Consider the following 20,152-nt stretch of genomic DNA (forward strand, 5'->3'; position numbering starts at 1 on the left):
CTTATTTGTAAAACGCAATGGCCAGAAAACACAAAGAAATGTCGTATTTCTAAATCGCAATAGCCTAAAAACTCAAAAGAAAATGTACTTTCTAAAACGCAATGGACTAAAAACAGATAAAAATGTGTTTTACCTAAAACGCAATGCACCAAAAACACAAACAAATGTCTTATTTCTAAAACGCAATGGCTAGAAAACACTTAAAATGACTGTTTTCTAAAACGCAATGGACTGAAAACACATAAAAAAGTGTTTTACCTAAAACGCAATGCACAAAAAACACAAAGAAATGTCTTAATTGTAAAACGCAATGGCCAGAAAACACTTAAAAATGACTCATTTCTAAAACGCAATTGACTAAAAAACAAAAGAAAGTGTTCTCTGTAAAACGCAATTGACTGAAAACGCCTAAAAAATGTTTTACCTAAAACGCAATTGCCTAAAAACACCAAAGAAAACGCATTCAACCCCAGCCAGGGGCTCTGCCCCTTGGACCCCGCCAGGGGCTGCCGCCCCTGGGACCCCGCTACCAGGGGCGCTGCCCCCGGACCTCCGCCAAGATCGTAAAACGCAATGACTAAATCAAAAACCCAGATCGTAAAAATGAAATTAAAGAATTTCTTACATGGATCGAAGTGATTTCTTCAACAATTGACGAATTTTGAATGATTGAAACACTTATCAGCGCTCGAATCGAACGGATCGAGTGATTATCTTCAAAATCACCGGAAAAAAACGAGATTTTGTATGAAATTAAACTGGGTTTTCTTCAAAAAAGCTGAAGAACACGTTGATCGGGTGTTTGAATCATTGAATGGTGATGAAAATCGCATTATAATGTAGTGATTATTGAGATAGAAAGTGAAGAAATGGTTGAAGATGATGGGTTTTGAAGTTACTGGGTTTTGAAAAGGAAGAAGAAATGGTTGGATTGACTAAAATACCTTTTTTCTTTATTTTAAATGTTGTCACATGTCTTAATTCTATTGCTTCCTACACTTTCTAGCCAAAATAAACTTCCTATTTGATCCTTTCCCTTTTTATAATATCAAGCTTTTACAAAAATACTGAGCCATATATTTATAGAACGAAGAAGAATAATATTTTCGAATTACAAACTAAGTTAATAAGGTGAGCTTATCAAATGTTGAAGTGGCCAACACTTCAAGAAGAAAACGAGACTTCTTTTCTTGGTGTAAAAAAAGATGTTTTTACAAATTAAGCTATGGTTCCTCTCACATCATGCATAAAACACTGGAATACTTGACTCGGAACCAGTTCCTACCTCACCTGACCCGTGGGTACATGCCAGTTTCAGACCCGGACTTGGAAAAAAACTGAACCGGTTCCACCTCTACCCGATCAAAACCCGGACCTGCACCGGCCAAAACCCGAAAATAAAACCCAGGCCAAAGTGATCAAAACCCGGTCAAAAACCCGAACGTAGCCAGAACCGGTTCCTACCCTACCAGATTACCAGTTCTTGGAAAAACCCGTTTTGTGCACCTCTACATTATGTATCAATAATTCATCTAATGTGAATGATCAATAATTGAGGTCTAAGTTTAATCTTTTAACTAAATATAATTGTTACGTTAGATTATTAGTTTCCTGTTCACAATCACAAGCAGTATATGATAGGCCCATCAAATAGGCCACTACATATTGCAAGCCCAGTTCATGTCTTGTTTTTCAAACAGGTCCAATCAAGTAGCCAAGCCCGCATATCTTCAAGTTCAGGCTTTTTTGCTTCGATAAAACAATTGTTTCCAATCTATATAATATGACTATATATTGTTAGGGGAAGTTTCAAATAAAAACACTTTTTAACGGGAAAATTAATTAAAAAAGTCTAAAAAATATATCAATTTTTTTTACAATTTTTTATTAAAAATTGTTATTTTTTATATATAAAAAAAAATTTCTTAGATTTTTTTTTTTGTAATGCACATGTGTAGTACACATACACATGTGTACTATTACACATGTGCACTACAATTTTTTTTTTGAAAAAAAGTTTTTTATATATTCAAAAAAATAGCAAAAATTGGTTAAAAAAAATTTGGTATGTTTTTTAGGCTTTTTTAGTTAGTTTTCGAGTTTTCGCATTAACTAGTGGTTTTCATTTGAACCTTCCCCTATATTGTTATTCTCGTATATTAGCTACCTCAACATACAAAAAAAAAATAGCAAAAATTGGTAAAAAAATTGTATGTTTTTTAGGCTTTTTTAGTTAGTTTTCAAGTTTTCGCGTTAATTAGTGGTTTTCATTTGAACCTTCCCCTATATTGTTATTCTCGTATATTAGCCATCTTAGCTTAGCCATGAACACATCCATATTTGTGTTTTTATCATCTCACCAAGTCAACTCTAGTGAAAAAGTTTGGTTTAAGGGATTGTTGTGGGTTTTAATCAAGTTGTACGGGATGCAGGCTTTGCTCAGCAGTTTAGAGAGCCACTTGTTATTTTGTTCTCTTACGAGCGGTTTCAAGCGTGTGGTTTTCATGTAGCCATCGACCAAGGCTGACCCGACATTAGAAAAAAAAAATCTGAGCTTTGGTTCTTTTAATCAATCAGGGCCGACCCATCAATCAATCGGATTTTTTACTTTAATTTTTAATTTCTTTTAATTATAAGGTTCCTATGTAGTTTGTGAAGCTACATATACGTAGCTCATAAATTTATATGTATGTGTATCTCATATGTACGACATATAGTTGTTTTTTGTTTTTTTAAAGACCAGTAACATGAAAAAAGGAAAAAAAAATCTTATTTACAAGCGAATTTTTGGAACTTTTCTTATGATATCTTCTCTCTCCCTCTCTCATTACACACACATATATAAGCACACCTCAATATGCGAAGAGTAACAACAAAGTGCCTGATATATGGAACGAGGAATCTTTGAACATGATAACTCGAACATAAGAAACTCGAAAAGTAAAACATGGAGTAGGGTTTACGACAACCCGGGTTTGTGGTGGCATTGGTTGCGTTGTTCATATCTGAGTGGAAGTGAAAGTTAATATGGGCGGCATCAGGTCTAGACCAAACATGAGACGGTTTAATGGTTGTGAAGAGGTTGCAATGAAAAATCTAGAATAGGAAACACGTGGAAGCAGGTGTGGAACATGTGGTCGCAATGGTTTTATACATGCGACAACTAGGGTTTGTGTTGTACCAAGAACCTTAGCTCTGATACCATGTAAAATGAACTGAGATTAATTATAATGGAGAGGATTTACTCAATATAAACAAGAAAATAACTCTAGAAAACCCTTTCCGAATCTCGTGAATAATATAAAAAAAATCTGAATAGTAATAGTAATAGTAATAGTAATAGTAATAATAATACAATAACTATGTTTAACATGATCAAACGAGTAAATAGAAAATCTCATTTATAGTAACACTTTTTATTCGCGTCACTAATAGCTTAGTCACAAAAATGATTCTTTCTTTGTAGTGATAAACTTAAAGAATTAAAGGCTATTTAACAACATACTTTGAGCTTGTCACACTCAAATCTTTTACCATTGTAGCTCATCGTTTTATAAACCAACATCCTTTTAACCTAGAGCAAGAAGCTCTTTTCGATTTATTATCCACTCTTTAGTCTTTATCATACAAGCTTCGTGGCAAAATATCTCTTTGTGATTCAAAATCGTCGGTCCCGTATCTATTTAGATCAACCTTAAAAGATAAAGCTCAATCATGTTCGTATGGTTAATCATTTTTTATTATTAAAGTTTGATTACCAAATGAAACATATGTGAAGTTTCATGGCAGCAAATGGTTGAACAAGTGTCCATCATGTTTGATTGGCATTTCCCACTCAAAAGTTAAATACAAAGTAGAAAACATTTTCCAATTGATATAGGATATCTCAATGATTATGATTGAAACTTTCTTGTTGGAACCTTTTTTTAATCACATACTATTGTTTATTTTATATTATTATTATTAGAGAAATGCATGTCGATTTTAGCCCTGCCGGATTTCGCAATGCGGCAGTAGTTGTATTTTTTTCGACTTCGTAACCCACGATTCTAACACACAATGCTAAACATAAAAACATATCATTGAGCTATTAAAAATTACAATAGAATTACAATCAACGATTACTAAAACACATAGCGCCTAAACATACTAACCCCTATGAACGTTGTTAGGGTCTGCGCAACGATGATAAAGCACGTGATTTCAAGTTGCAGCGCGGCTTGTTTCTCACGGATCCTTGACATCCTTTTAGTTAGCTCCGCTAATTTTTCGTTTATCCTATGATCAGAATTGACTACTTCTTCGAGAATATGTCCAAGTTGTTCGAAAACTCCTCGTTCAACTTTGTCATTTATTACCTACGAATTGATGTATAAGTTAAAGTTCAATTTAATTTTTTAAATATATTAAGCCAAAATAATATAACTTATTGTTTATTAGCTCAAGTTAGGCTCATACACATCACATTAAGCATTAAGCTGGTTTGATGTTACTTGTCATCGCCCGTAAAAAAGAAAAAAAAATGATATAAAGGAGACACAATAAAACACACTATAAAACTCTGAGACAACCGTTAACGCGATTAATTTTATCATATTTACAAATTAGGCTGAGAAAATCTTACGTAAAAAGGTTACTTGTAATAAGCCCTCACAGTTTGTAAACAAAGATATAATCCATCATTGCCTTTTTACGCGTAATATTAATATACAATCAATTAACATGTTAAATGCACATGAACACGACTCAGCTGCAATATATATTGCCATGCCGTGCCATATGATGCATAACTTCATGGAGTACAAACTGAGATAATATAGTCGCTACAAAGCCACAATGACCCAAATTCCTTGTCACAAAAACATCGCAGCCAAAAAAACAATAATCCCATTCGAAAAAGCATATCGGTCTCACAAAAATATGGTACCAACTCCAAGTAAGTCCAACAGCCAGTGTCAACATGAAACAACCCAAGCCACACAAACACTTTAAATACCCAAGGAGGTTACAACACACCAAAGCCAAGTTACAACCCAATCAAACACAAACAACACAATAAGCCTACTACGCAAAAGAACCAATGCAACAATATGTTGCTTGTTAATAGTAGACAAATAACCCCAAATCCAGTACAAAGAACAAATGCACAAGCATGTTGCTAATTGATAATACATAAACAAACTATAACTAGACAAAAATAAAGCTCAACAATTTCAGTTGGTTGAATCAAAAAGTGTCGAGCCCAAACCGAAGCACCATCACAACCACACTCTTAGATGACAATCAAATCATCGTCATCGAGCAAAAATTAACTTGCATCAAACCGAAAAAACTGTTTATACACATACAAAAACTACACAAACCCTGATAAACAATAAAAGAATCATCTTCATCGACATTAAGCCTCAAATGAACATCAAACCCTAACTGTAAAAACATGAAAAAAGATGTAAATTAGAAAGCTTTGGATGAACACAAAAGCTTCATCTTCATCAGCATAATATCCCTTTTAGAAAACCAAATCTCCAAACGATCTTAAACAGAAAACTGTAACCATAAAAAGGGAATAGAAAAATAGTACATCAAGAAGCCTCGGATGAACACCAAAGTTTTATCTTCATTGGTATAAGCCCATCTTAAACAAAAAAAATCTCCAAATCATCCCAAAAAACCAACGTGAAAAAAGATCAACACTAAAAAAGAGCATGCAAGAACATCAAAGGCCCAAACACAGAACAACATCGGATAAGAAAACAGTAAACAACAAATCTCTTTGGGATTGGTAGGAAACGACGGAAAAGCAAAGCACCTGTGGACATAAACCAACAAATTCAGCCAAAGATTCCATCAAAACCCTGTCAAATAGACAATAAAATCGTCGAAGTGTATTACCAGAAAGCAACGACACGAAGGAGGGGATGTGGTACTGCTACTGCGGTGCGACGACGAAAAATGAGGGAGCCAGTGGAGAGGTGAGAGAGTGGGGTGCTTCAAAATGAAGCAACCACACACACTTACACAACTTAAATACCCAAGGAGGGTACAACACTGCAAAGAGAAGTTACATCCCAATAAACACAAACCACCCAATCAACCTAATTTACAAAGCAAAAATGCACAAACATGTTGTTAATTGATAGTATATAGATTTGTAACTCCCTTTCCTTTTGTGACAGGTCTGTTACCGGCTTCAACAGTCGCTTAGACTCTGATGGTAAATTACTTTTGCAACTATTTATGACCGGTTTTGTAACCGAAAATTTACCGACCAAATTTGTGACCGAATTGTTTTTAGACCAATTTTGCGAGCCAATTGTCATCAACCGCAATTGAGAGCAATTCAATTGTGAAAGTTCTAGAAATATCTAAGATAAATAGAAAACCCTAAATTTGAAGTTGTTATCGAGCCCAACGAGCCAGATGGCGTAAAAGCAATGGTTCCACAAAGAAATGTTCCAAAACTATTTTAGATCATGTTGGACTTACCTAATGTGTTTCAAAGTGTTCATATGTTACTTTCCTTCAAAGTGTAGGATTGGCAGTGGCGTACTCCTTCAAACTACGTCACATCCTCTTCTTTTACTTTATAAAAGTTTCTTTTTCGACCGCACAAATTAGAGCATTGTTCAAATACTCCGCACCAATTCGGTTGCGTAAATCCATCTTGATAAGCTTCATTTTAGAAAAAAAAACATCTTTAAACAGTTGCGGTTGCAGCCGGTAAAACCAACGCTAGCTTCAATGTTCGATAAACCAAAGGAAAAGTTACATTTTTTCCGGTTTTCATCATTACACGAGCAAGGTCACTCAATCCAGTCAATTTTGCAAATTTATCATCTTCTTTTATAGTGTGATAAAAGGTCAAAGGATCACCCGCAAGACACCCTCTTTCTTCTTTATTAAAGTCATTCGGATACATCTTAGAAAATGTCACTATCTTAGATATGTCAAACTTAGTAAACAAATCACAAGGATTTAAATCCGACATATTTTCTATCAAACTAGTTGAGACGTCACTAAATCGGTTTCCAAGTCCTTGAATTCGCATATCCAAAACTGTATTAAAAACTTCAACTTCAAAACAATGTTGATTAGGAATGACATACTTTCGGTTTATTTGATTACCATAACTTTCCGCCATATCTAACATCTTAATGTTGTTTTTTTTTTTCACAAAAAGATGTCACTTTTGCCAACATCTTTTCAATATGTTGCTTTTGGTTCAAGAGATATTCACATTTTTGCACCGGCTTATCATGTAAACTGTTAACTAACCCAACATGTTTTTTTAAGACACCCGGTTTACTCCAGTTACAAAAGCCTCCACTTACAAAACTCTCTCTTCCACCTTTATTAACAACACTTTTATTAAACAAGTAACAATATAAACAATATGCTTTTTCTTGTTTAGTGCTATACTCCAACCAATGATATTTATCAAACCATTGTACATTAAAACGTCTCCGACCACTATCATAGTTTGTCCATTTAAAGTCATGACCTCGTGGTTGAAAAGTCTTTTTAACATGATACGCTCTTCTTATATCGTATATTTGATTAGGATGATAACTAGCAATAGGTGGTCTATCAAAGGGATCCGAAGGAAGATCACTCAAATTGGTTTTATTTTGTGTTGAAGGACTTGAAGCCGAAGTAATATTTGGACTTGGAGTTGGACCGATATCTTCATTTTTTTGCATATCAATATCATTATTTGAACTTGGACAGATATCTTCAATTTCTTGCATATCATCAACAATATTTGAACTTGGAATTGGACCCAAATCATCATTTTCTTGGATTTTTCGTTTAAAAAGATTATTAATAAGACTTTGTTTTCTCGTCTTCCAACTTCCAAATTCCCTAATTTTACAACATACATAAAATTGAACATAAGCCCTAAATCATTGCACATAAATCCTAAAAGGCTATAACCAATCGCACATAACTATGACTAGATGAAAACAATAATCGATTGCAATTAAACAATTCCAAAATATTGCATAAGCCATAAACAATAAGAAAAAACCTAAATAAAAATAGGAAATATCCAAATTGGATGAGAGTAGAGTTGAGGAAGAATGAGGAGGAGGTGGGGTGGCGGACGACACTCACAACCCAGCAGCAGCAGCAGCGTCGTGGTGACAGTGGGCGAGGCTGGAGGTGGGGCTGCTATGCGCTGAGGATGGATGGAAGTGAATGTCGCTGCTGGCTGTGGTGCTCTTCTACTCTTTTTTTTAATTAAAATAATATGTATCTGGTTGGGTTGGGCTAATAACTAATTGCATTGGGCTTTGAAAGGGGTAATATAAATTTTCTAAAGGGGTAGCGAAATCGAAAAGAGCGTTAATTTTTTTACACTATCGTGGGAGCGTCAAGGGGCAGCGGAGACTACCCCTTGAACTATGGTATATCCGCCCCTGGGGATTGCTCTTGCCTAATTGGGGATTTTGGACTAAGGCTCATTTTCACCTTGAATGAACACTTGAATTAGTGAGAAGTTAAGGCTCATTTTCACCTTGAATGAACACTTGAATTAGTGAGAAGTGGCGGAATATGAAAGAAAATCAGTGGACCGAACTTTTAAAATCCAATATTTTATACTACAAAAAGAAAAAGTTTCAGAAATTTTTGGTAAAATTACTTACGAAGCGAAAAAACAAGGAGGCCTGGGCACCTCCTGTCCCCAATGAAGCTTCGCCCCTATTAGTGAGTCTATATTCAAAGAATTAATTTCAAACAATAATGCTTTGTTTCGTTTATATGTTTTTAAAACATTTAACTAATGGTACTTTTGCCAAAAAGATATTTTTCACACACTTTCTAAACTTATTCTTAAACCTATATCAGTGTTTATCATTATATGACTAAAACAGAAAAACCCTCAACTACATTGGAATGATTACTTTTACTACACATTTGTTACTCCTGTAATACAAACCCTTTATTTAATATATAACTTTTACCAAGTGTTGAAACAATGGTTAACACAAAGGATAACCAAGGGGGTCGTTTCACTTATAGGGTTCAACCTCTTCTCTTGCTCGTATCCAAGGCTCGAGATCTGCAAAACAGTAAACACCGTTAGTCTCGTTAAGAGGGGAAAGGGAGGTTTTCCCTCTTAACCAGGCTCCGGCGTGAGAATAAGTACTGTTCCGAGATGAATAAAACAGTGTGTGTATAGAGTGAGTAAAGAGAGCGAAGATCCTTAACCTGAATGATGAAGGGTTCTATTTATAGCCGGAGGGTGAAGAAGGAGGAAGCAGCTGTGCCAGCTGTGGATGTGCGCCAGCTGTCCGACCAAGGGGAATATCCTCTTGGTCTGCTCTGTCAGGGACGGCATAGTGGTACACGTGGCGTCCCCGCATTCGACGGTGTTGGGCACCTCGTACTGGTCATGTCAGCCCTGCTCCCTGGATTGTCGCAGGCCCATGTGGCTTCTTGTGTATGGTGCCACGTATTGTCCTTGATGTTGGGCGAGGCATCTTTGATGCCCGCCGGGCCTTATCCGGTTGTCTTCTGGAAGCTTCTAGAAGATCCAGATGATGTGGATGCCTTGTGTGCACAAAAAGTGGTGTGGTCCCTGCCATGTAGGCAGGGAATTGGGACCATACCTCTTCAAGTCCCCCCAGTCCAGTGTGCCTTCTAGTTGAGTTGATCGTCTAGGAGGGATTCTGGACTTATGAGAGTTGTGGTTTTTTATGCATCGCGTTGGAATTGGTGAATATAAATTGAGCCGAGTGGACGCATGCCGCGTGGGTCTTGGCCTTTTGAAAAAAGTGAGCCAAATGGACGCATGCCGCATGGGTTTTGGCCCTTTGAAAAAGGTGAGCCAAATGGACGCATGCCGCATGGGTTTTGGCTCTTTGAAAAAAGTGAGCCAAATGGACGCATGCCGCATGGGTTTTGGCCCTTTGAAAAAAGTGAGCCAAATGGACGCATGCCGCATGGGTTTTGGCTCTTTGGAAGAAGTGAGCCAAATGGACGCATGCCGCATGGGTTTTGGCCCTTTGAAAAAGTGAGCCAAATGGACGCATGCCGCATGGGTTTTGGCTCTTTGAAAAAAGTGAGCCAAATGGACGCATGCCGCGTGGGTCTTGGCCTTTTGAAAAAAGTGAGCCAAATGGACGCATGCCGCATGGGTTTTGGCCCTTTGAAAAAGGTGAGACAAATGGACGCATGCCGCATGGGTTTTGGCTCTTTGGAAGAAGTGAGCCAAATGGACGCATGCCGCATGGGTTTTGGCCCTTTGAAAAAGTGAGCCAAATGGACGCATGCCGCATGGGTTTTGGCTCTTTGAAAAAAGTGAGCCAAATGGACGCATGCCGCATGGGTTTTGGCCCTTTTGTGCTTTCTTCTGTTTGAAGTTTGGTGGTTATGGGGAAGCGTTTGGTGTGACCGTCTGACATCCCTGTCTTTTCGGAGGTGAACAGTTGCTTTTGCAGTGACTTTCTGTCACATCAGCAGACCCTGTTGCCCATGCTTCCCGAAAAATGAGGCGACGTCTTCTCTTTCCTCTGACGTGTCGGCCATCTATTGGTTACTTTTCCTGCCTCCTGATGTTCCACTATCTCTCGCATTTAATGCGATGAGTATAAATAGCAGAGCGGTTATTCACTTTCTTCGTTCACTTTCAAATTCTCAGGGCAATTTCTCTCTATCTTCTTCTCCTTTGTTCTATCTTTCACCTTTATTCAAGTCGTTTTCTTCTTGATTTTTATCATGGCTGATAAGAATCCTACTCAAAAGAAGAGGAAACATAAGAGTAGAGCACCTCCTGGTCCTGACCAGGCCCAGATTAACTGGAAAGAAGATGAATTCCAGAACCTCGTTAGAGGACATAACTTTCGATCTGAGTGGGGGGCTCGATATCCTCCGTCTGGATCTACTGCACTGGATGCCCCCCCTGGTTTTATCACTTTATATGCTGCTTTCTTCCGGGAAGGCAATTTTAGGTTGCCCATTACTAAGTTTGTTGCTGACGTTCTGAGAGGTTATGGTCTTCATATTTCTCAGATAAATGCTATTGGGCTCCCCCGGATTACTCACTTCGAGTTTGTTTGCCGGTCTTATCGAGTTGAACCGACGTTTCCAATGTTCAACACTTTTTATAGTGTTTCGTATTCCAGTGGGTTCTACTCTTTCCAGGCTAGGATGGGGGTCGCTCAGGTGTGTTCGGTGCCGATAAAGGGCATTCATGACTGGAAGCAAAAGTTTTTCTATATCCGTCGCGGTGTGATTCCGACGGATATGTCGTATAGGCATGTGGAACAAGGGGTTCCCAGGGTGGATGTTCTTCCCGACTATGGTGATCAAGACTGGTTTAAGAAGATAACTGCGAAGCCGACGGCTATTTCCCAACTGGATGAGATGGCCTTGGTTGGTGCAGGGATGAGTTTGTTGTGGGTTCCTAAACATCCGTTGGGTCAGCCTGCGTATAGCCACAAGGGCAGATGTATTGTTCTTTCATGTCTCATCCCTTGATTATTTCCCTTTATTTTTATTATGTGTCCTTATTTTTGTTTCCGCCTTGCAGTTGGTTATAGTTTGCTGAATGCCTTGGACCCGAAATCAGCGGGTGCCATGGTTGAAGCTATCCAAGCTGATGGGAATCCAACGTGGTTGGAGCAAATACATGACCGTTTTCTTCATCCTACCGATGCGAGTTTGAGTCGATACGCCAATGAAGTTCTTGGTGAGGATGATGAGGATGACTTGGTCGACTCTGGTCGAGAGGAAGTCGTTATCCTTTCTAGTGGAAGTTCTGACCGGGATGTTGAAGATCTAATATCTCATTCCGCGCGTGCAGGTACCACGCCTGGTGGTGTTGCTGAGCCGGTACATGGGTTTGCTGAGGATGATGACGATGCGGAGGCATCTGTTGATCCGTCTGCCCAGTTGGAGACGAGGAAGAGGGCAAGGACGGAGAAATCTGTAAGAAAGGAAGGGAAGAAAGAGGGTGGAGCTGCTGGATCTTCTCGTAAGCAACCTTCTACTCTTCCTTATCTAGATTATGTGGTAGTGTCTGATACATTGTCTGGCCTAGGCCCTGGGGAGGTGCGTCAAGGGTCTGATCCTGACGATAAAGCTACTTTAACTGAGCACATGAAGAAGAAGGCTCTTGATGATCATAAGCGTCATCTTGATGAACAAGCTGCTGCCCTTCTTGCGGCCAAGAAGGCCAAGCTTCAGAAGGATGCCCCCCCAGCCCCTTCTGAATCTGAGGTTGATTTGGGTGTATTTAGTGGGGGTCGAGGGAATTTGTTGGAGAAGATATTTGAGGCTTCTGCTCCCCGGCCTGGTAACTTAGTTTCTGTGTATGTTTTTGTCATCTTTTATTTTGTCTTTTTTGCTAATTGTAATTTTGTGGCAGAATCTAAGACTAGCAAGAAGCCACGGCCAGTGGATATTTCTCAGATTACTCCACCTACCTCTCCTCCTTCGAGGACTGTTGGCTTGACCCCTCCTCGAGATGATGCTGATGTAACTGTGAAGGGCGGTGAAGGGTTTGAAGGTATATTTGAGGGAGGTGACGCTGCTGGTGGTGATGTTGGCGGTGATGCTGGTGGAGTTGATAAGGGTAAAGGTATTGAAGTGGAGATGGAGTCTAGTGAGACTACTCCACAACAAACCATTTACACAAAACGTCCTCCCGTTGAAGGTGGAGCCACTTCTGGCTTTGTGCGGAGTCCGCACTTTGAACAGAATCCTGGTGATTCCTGGGGTAACCCGGCTTGCGATGATTTGCCGCACGTCCCCCGTTGGGGCCTTACTCAGGGCTCCCGCATGAATGACTTGCAGAACTGTCAGGAGTTCTTCTCATTATCCCTTCCCCCTGCCGAGAGGATGTTTCAGAAAAACCGCAGCCGCTTTGCCCTTATAGATGATCATGTTACGGCTGGGGTTAACTTCTTTGCCACCTCTCAGGAGATTCTTCGTGAGTGGCGTTCTATGGGAGAAGAAACTATGGCGTTTGAGGAGGCCAAGAAGGCATTTGCTGAAGAGAAGGAAAAATTTAATACAGAGCAGAAGGGTCTTCAATGGCGGGTTACTGAGGCTGAGCGGAAATTTGAAGAGCAGAAACAGTTAAACGAGCAAAAACAAAAGGATTGGGAGTCGGCCTGTGCTCGTACGAACGCGGAGATGCAGTCGCAGCGTGATGCTATTGTGCGGCTGTCTGGTGAGAAGACTGCTCTCGCGGAAGAGGCTCATCAAGCGCGTCTTGCGGCGGAGAAGAAGGAAAAGGAGTACATTGCGCGGATAGATAAGCTGGAGCTTCTTGTGCAGGCGAAGACTTCGGAGTGTGAGGCTGCTCAGCGTCTTCTTGATGAGAAGGCGGCGGAGTGCCGTGCGTCTGAGCTCCTTGCTGAGGAAGCTTCAGCTGATAGTAGGTGGCTGCTATCTCGCGGTGTTCCATTGGTAATGTTCTTTGCCTGTTCTACTTTTGTGTAGTTTTTTCTGCTATCTTATTCAACCTTGTTTTTCATGTAGCTTGCTGATCGTATCTTGAATTCTCCTGAGCTTGCCCAATACATGTTTGAGTTGGGTGGGGCAGGTTATAATAGTGGCCGCAAGAATGGATATGCTGAAGGCAGGTGTGCTGCTGCAAACAATGAGAAGGATTACAAGTTTGAGCTGTATAAGGCTGATTGCGATAATGCGTATGCGAAGAAACGGCGAGAGTTTGCAATGCTTGATTTTGCCGTAGTTAAGGCTGCTGGTAAGTTGGCCCTCAAAGCGGATGGGGTAGCTTTGTTAAAGAAGGCATTGGGAGAAGATGATGCTAGCGGTGCGGGTGGTGCTGGTTCCAGCCGCACTTAGTTTGGGATTTCCGGCCTGTGTGCCGCGTACAGCCTTGTATGGGCTTGTAATGATGTTTCAAGACAATTTCTTACTTTGTACTTTTGTGTACTTTTGGCGATTGTTTGTTGCTCTGATTGTGTTTATGCAAATTTTGAAATCGTCATAATATGTGCATGTTTTAATTACTTTGATTAGGTGTCGCGAATGAATGATGGCGCTGACAGGTGATGTTGTGTTATGACAACGTTTTTATTCTGTCGTTTAAGTATGCGCGCTTGTATGTGATATACGAAGTGATCGAGTTGCAGGTTATTGTGTGAGCTCGGCTGGGATTGCAGCCTTGGGAGCGTTACAATGTTTAGTTGCCTTGCTATCGATGTTTTCGTGTTTATGTGGGCACGAAGTTGTGTTTTTTGGCGTTTTGTAGGCTTTGGTTGTGTTTCTGACCCGGCTGTTCACTTGGTTGTGACGAGCCTTGGAGGTCTACAACGTTTCCTATGGTCGAGCCATTGATGTTTTCGTGTACGCCCGAAGTAATAAATGCAGTTGTGACAAAAAATTTGCATGAAATAGAGGTAGCCAAACACTTCTTGTATTAAGTAAATGTGTCGGCGATTCGCCTTATACGATTACATGTTTATATGTAGCATTTTCGTAACTGTTGGGCGTTCCAGGTTCGCGGGACCTCTTTGTCGTTCATGGTGCGTAGCTTGTATGCTCCCTTGCCGAGGACCGCATCAATGATGTATGGGCCTTCCCATTTGGGAGCCAGTTTCCCTGGTTTTTCTGTGTTGGATGCTTCATTGTCCCTTAAGACATAATCGCCTGGGTTGAAGGTGCAGATCCGGACTCGGGAGTTGTAATACTTTTCAAGCTTTGATTTGTACTTGGCTTCATTGATTGCAGCCATCTCTCTTCGTTCTTCTAGGAGGTCTAGATCGATCCTCCGTTCTTCTTCGTTATTGATCAGATTCATGGAGAGCATTCTTGGAGATGGGAGTCCGATTTCTGCTGGGATCACAGCTTCGGACCCATAGACCAAGCTGAAGGGTGTTTCTCCATTGCTTGTTTTGGGCATTGTTCTATGGGCCCATAATGTGCTTGGTAGCTCGTCGACCCACCCTCGTCTTTTTTCACCGAGCCTTGCTTTGATGCCATCGACGATGCTCTTGTTGACCGCTTCAACTTGACCATTCCCTTGCGGATGTGCGACCGACGAGAAGGTATGTTCGATGTTTAGTTCCTTGAACCATCGTTCGAGATCATCTGCTGCAAAGTTTGTACCATTGTCGGTGATGATTCGGAGTGGCAGGCCGAAACGGCATATGATTTGTTCCCAGATAAAGCGTTTAACGACTGCTGACGTGGTTGACGCAAGTGCTTTTGCTTCTACCCACTTGGTGAAGTAATCGACCGCGACGATGATAAACTTGACTGCCCCCGGAGCTTCTGGAAAGGGGCCCACCATGTCTATGCCCCATTGCTGAAAGGGCCATGCGGTTGTTACAGGCACCAACGCATTTTTTGGACGCATGGTTTTTGGTGCATGCCGTTGGCAGCCGCTGCATTTCCTTAGTTCTTTCACGGCATCGAGGTGCATTCCGGGCCAGTAGTACCCGGCGTTCATTACTTTAGCCACTACCATGCGTGGCCCGGCGTGGATGCCGCAGATGCCCTCATGTACTTCCCGGATCAGATAATTTGCGTCGTCGGCGTCAACACATCTCAACAGAGGGCCGAGATATGACTTTCGGTACAATATCCCATCCGCCATTTGATAATGTTCTGATTTATATTGGATTTTCCGCGCCTCGGCTTTATTTTCTGGGAGTATTCCGGACTGTAAGTACATGATGATGGGTGTCATCCATGACGTGGTTCCTGTTTGGATGACGCTGACTTCTCGGAGTGGCACAGACGGGTTGCTTAAGACTTCTATTCGTACGTCTTTGGCTAGGTGCTGAAAACTTGTTGACGCAAGCTTGCTTAAGGCGTCTGCTGGCTTGTTTTCGCTGCGGTTTATGTGGTGCACCTTGTAAGAATAGAAAGTTTGCAGCAACGTCTTTGCCTGGTTGAGATAGAGTGCCATGATGTCGCCCTTGGCTTCGTATTGACCGTTGATTTGTCCTGCCACTAGCATGGAGTCCACATGTGCCTCAATATGTCGGACTCCCATTTTGATTGCTAAGCGCAAGCCGGCCAGAAAGGCTTCATACTCTGCCTCGTTATTTGTGCTCTTGAAGTCCAGACGTATGGCGTAGGTGAACTCGTTTTTGTCTGGGCTCACTAGCCGCAACCCCGCACCTGCCCCATCTTCGTTGGACGCGCCGTCCGTATACAACATCCATGGTTCTTCGATTTGTTTTTTCTCCGCCTTCTCCATCGCCTTGCATTCTCTGTCTTTATCATCGGGGACTTCCGTCATGAAGTCTGCCAAAACTTGGCCTTTTATCGACGGTCGTGGTCTGAAGACTACGTTGAGTCCCCCTAGCTCTATCGCCCATTTGGCCAACCTTCCTGATATTTCTGGCCTTGCTAGGATATTCCCAATATTGTAATTTGTTAACACGTGGATGACGTGATTGGCGAAATATCGGCGTAGCCTTCTTGACGCGTGAATCAGTGCAAGGACAAGCTTTTCCATGATTGCGTATCTTGTTTCTGGGTCGGTTAGGGTTCTGGACACATAATACACAGGTGTTTGGACACCTTGTCGATCAACCAGCAATACGGCACCGACGGCCCTGTCGGAAGCTGAGAGGTACAAAACCAAAGGTTCTCCTTTGTTAGGTGCGGTTAGAGTTGGCAGCTTGATGAGACAGTCTTTCATCTCGCGGAACGCGCTTTCTGCTTCCGGAGTCCATTGGAATTGGGTTTTCTTCATGCAGTTTCGTAAGGTCTTGATGAATGGGAAGGATTTTGCCGCGTGATTTGCTAGGAATCGATTGAGGGCTGCCAATCGTCCTGCGAGCTTTTGCATATCTTTGATGCTTGCTGGTGAAGGCATCCTCTCTATGGCCTGGACCTTTTCTGGGTTCACCTTAAAACCGTCTTTGGTGACTATGAATCCCAGAAACTTTCCTTCCTCCATTCCAAATGAGCATTTTGCTGGATTCAGTTTGATGCTCACGCTGCGCAGCGTGTTGAAGGTTTTCTGGATATTTACCAGCATTGCGCTCTCCTCCCTGCTCATGATTACCAGATCGTCCATGTATACCTCGATGTATTTACCGATGGCGTCACTAAATGTTTCGTTCATCAATCGTTGATACGTAGCACCGGCATTCTTTAAGCCGAACGGCATCTTGGTGTAGCAGTATAGCCCCGTTGGCGTGCGGAAAGCGGTTTTATCCTCGTCTTGAACAGCCATCTGGACCTGGTGGTATCCCTTGTAGCAATCCAGAAAGCATTTCCACCGAAACGTTGCCAAAGAATCTATTTTCTCGTCTATGTCGGGCAACGCATAGCAGTCACGGGGGCATGCTTTGTTCAGATCCTTGTAGTCGACGCACATTCGCCAACTACCATTCGGTTTCTTCACCATGACTGGGCTTGCCACCCACGTTTGGTACCGGACTTCCCTGATGATTCCTGCGTTTAGCAGTTCTAACACTTGTTCCTTCATTGCATCATGTTTGATGTCCCCCAGGTGTCGTTTAGCATGCACTACTGGCTTTGCATCCTCTGAGACGTTTAACCGATGTTCCGCAATGTGTCGTGGAACGCCAACCATATCGGCTGGTGTCCAGGCGAACACATCCATGTTTTCATGCAGTAATTTCTTTAACGCCGCACGCGTTAGGTCAGACATTGCGGGTCCCAGAGTGACCGTTTGTTCTGGGTATGCACTGTTCAATACCCATTTTTCTGCCTCTCTGCGCGGTGCGGGCTTGCTTGCTTTTGCCGGCCTGATTTCGTCTGTTGCTAGCACTTCCTTGCTTGCGTATATCAACGCAACGCCTGTTTCGGTTGGAAAACCTATGGCAGAATGTGGTGCGGAACAGATCATGCTGAAATCTCCTTGGGATTCTCGTCCTAAAAGGATGTCATGTCTTGAATGTGCCGGTAGCATCATAAATGTGACTTCTTCAGTTCTTGAATTTCTCCCATCAGAAAGTAATACTGGGAAAGATATTTGTCCTAGGGGAAAGACGGCCTCATTGCAGAATCCAGTTAGTGGGTAGTCAACTGGTTCCAGGCGCGCCTTATCCTCTTGGTCGAATTGATTGAAGCACTGTTCATATATGATGTCTGCGGTGCTTCCTGGATCAATAAAGATGTAATCTGTTTGGTAGTGGCCGATCACCCCTGGAATGACTATTGGCCGCTTTTCTCTTGGACCTCCCCTGACAACTGGGAATACTACTTGCTTCTCGCGCCATGAATCATCCTGCGCGCGTTTGTTGTAGTTTTTTCTTGGTCGCCGTGGTCCTCCTTGCACCATATGGGTTTCTAGCTTTCTGAGCTTCTTGTTGTCTGGACCTTCGTCTCTTCGTTGTATCTGGCGGTAATCGCGCTTTCCTCCTTTGACTAAGTGACCGAGCTTGCCGTCTCTTAGAGCTCTTTCGATTTCTTGTTTTAAGCTGAAGCAATCATCGGTCAGGTGGCCCGTGTCTTTGTGGAATTCACAGAAGAGATTTGGGTCTTGACCCCTTTTGTTGCGCATCTGCAAAGGTGGCTTGAATTGATGGTTCTCTGTAGCTAAAACTTCAGAAGGTGTTTTAGTTAGTGGAGTCCACTGCTTTTCTCTATTTTCGCGCTTTACTTCTTTTCGATGGGCTATCTGATTGATCGTATGGCGTGCGTCGTCCCGTGGGGGACTTCTTTCTCTGTTCCCGGAAGCCCTCCAGGGTTGATTTCTACCCCTTCTGTTGTTTCGATCGTGGTGGTTGTGTGCGCGCTGACGGTGATCGTCACCGGTCAGTTGCCTATCTGTCTGCGCAAGGGTTTGGCTGCTTCAATGAAGGTTTCCCAGTCTTTGGGTCCTCCGTCACGCCCTTTGATTCTTTTAACCAGATCGTCGCATTTAACTGCTCGCATGAAGTGTGCGCGCATCATTTTTTCCGGTATGTCTCCAATTTCCAGACATTCTTTGTTGTACCTCGTAATAAAATCCTCCACGCTTTCGTAGTCTTTTCGGTATATGTTCAGACAATCACCTGGGTCTCTGGCGTGTCTTCGCTGTTGAGAAAAGTGTGCTAAGAATTTTTCTCGGAAGTCGACCCATGACTTGATTTTTCCAGCTGGTAAATTGTCGAACCAGATGCGTGCCGCACCAACGAAAGTTTGAGCAAACAAGTGACACCATGTTGGTAGGTTCCAACCACCTGTTGCTCCTGCGCCTTTGAACACCTGGAGGTGATCATCTGGATCCGTCAACCCATTGTATTTACCTACGTTGTGCGGTAACTTTGTTTTGTCGATGGCCGCGCACGCGATTTCTGGAATAAATTTTGAATTTTCAGCCATGTCCTCAGGACGATAGCTTAAGGTGAAGTCGTGTTCTGCTTTGGGGTTGTACCCCGCGCGCTTGGTTGGTTTGTAAGCCTCATGCTCTGGAGGAAGTCTGCTAAACACTGTGGATTCTGCCTTGTACGTTGGGTCGTCTTCCTCCTCTTCCCATTCTGTATTCATGTTTCGCGCGCCCAAGCGGGTTTGGATCGGTCTTCGTTGCTGATTGGAAGTTTGGACGAAGTTGCTCTCTGTTTCAGCATAGGTATCGCGCGTGTCTTGTATGCTGGGTCTTCTGACCTGTTGCACTGGTTCTCTTTCTGGTCGTAAATTCCACGCGTTTGTCTGCTGAGCCGTGTGTGTACTCAGAGACCTTGGTTGTGGAGTTACGAACGCTGATTGGTTAGCCTGTGCTTGGAGTAAGGCTTGTTGTGCGCTGAGCTGCGTATAGACAAGGTTTATAGACGCCATCTGTTCGGCATACCAGGAAGCCAGAGTTTTTCCTTCGGGTAGCCCTAAAAGTGCAGAATAGTTGAGTTGTGCTTGTTCCGATGGTGCCGAAGGGCCTGGCCCATGGCTTACAGTCTGCATCGGCGGTGGGGTTTGATGTAACATCCCCGTTGGAGGTTGGAGAGCAGCCCCGTTTGTGGTCTGAGTGATAATTCTTGTTGGTGTTTGGAAAATGGGTCCAGTTGTGGTCTGGCTAGCAGCCCTAGACGCACTTCCAAAAATGGACGGGAACTCGTTGTTCAGCTGGCTTTCCTGGATGGTCTCGTTCCTTTGACTGCGTTGGACGTGTGCCGTGTCCGAAACGAGTTCAAAAGAAGAGATTTCTCCGTCAGCTGGGTGTGAATGATTCTGGTCTGCCATTTTTACGAGTTTTTCTAAAAGAGAAAAA

At 42.2% G+C, this 20,152-nt stretch overlaps 2 protein-coding genes and 1 long non-coding RNA gene across 3 annotated transcripts; 1 reads left to right on the forward strand and 2 right to left on the reverse strand.

The window, feature by feature from the left end:
* Positions 1–4,964: 4,964 nt before the first annotated feature.
* On the reverse strand, positions 4,965–6,392 carry LOC118492369. Its single transcript, XR_004893385.1, has 2 exons — positions 5,893–6,392; positions 4,965–5,809 (listed from the first exon to the last, which is right to left on the reverse strand). It is a non-coding gene; the product is annotated as an uncharacterized LOC118492369 (long non-coding RNA).
* A 4,330-nt stretch (positions 6,393–10,722) lies between these two features.
* Positions 10,723–13,890, forward strand: LOC110941769. The gene is made up of 4 exons (XM_035990027.1): positions 10,723–11,455; positions 11,537–11,980; positions 12,047–13,419; positions 13,492–13,890. Exons 1-4 carry the CDS (start codon positions 10,723–10,725, stop codon positions 13,819–13,821), a joined length of 2,880 nt encoding a protein of 959 aa, XP_035845920.1. The 3' UTR covers positions 13,822–13,890.
* Positions 13,891–14,440: 550 nt separating this feature from the next.
* Positions 14,441–19,437, reverse strand: LOC110943895. Its single transcript, XM_022185625.1, has 3 exons — positions 18,732–19,437; positions 16,648–18,417; positions 14,441–16,557 (listed from the first exon to the last, which is right to left on the reverse strand). The coding sequence occupies exons 1-3, from the start codon at positions 19,435–19,437 to the stop codon at positions 14,441–14,443; spliced, it is 4,593 nt and encodes a 1,530-aa protein (XP_022041317.1).
* Between the last annotated feature and the right edge of the window lie 715 nt (positions 19,438–20,152).

Source organism: Helianthus annuus, chromosome 5, assembly GCF_002127325.2.
Source record: "Helianthus annuus cultivar XRQ/B chromosome 5, HanXRQr2.0-SUNRISE, whole genome shotgun sequence".
Taxonomy (NCBI): Eukaryota; Viridiplantae; Streptophyta; class Magnoliopsida; order Asterales; family Asteraceae; genus Helianthus; species Helianthus annuus.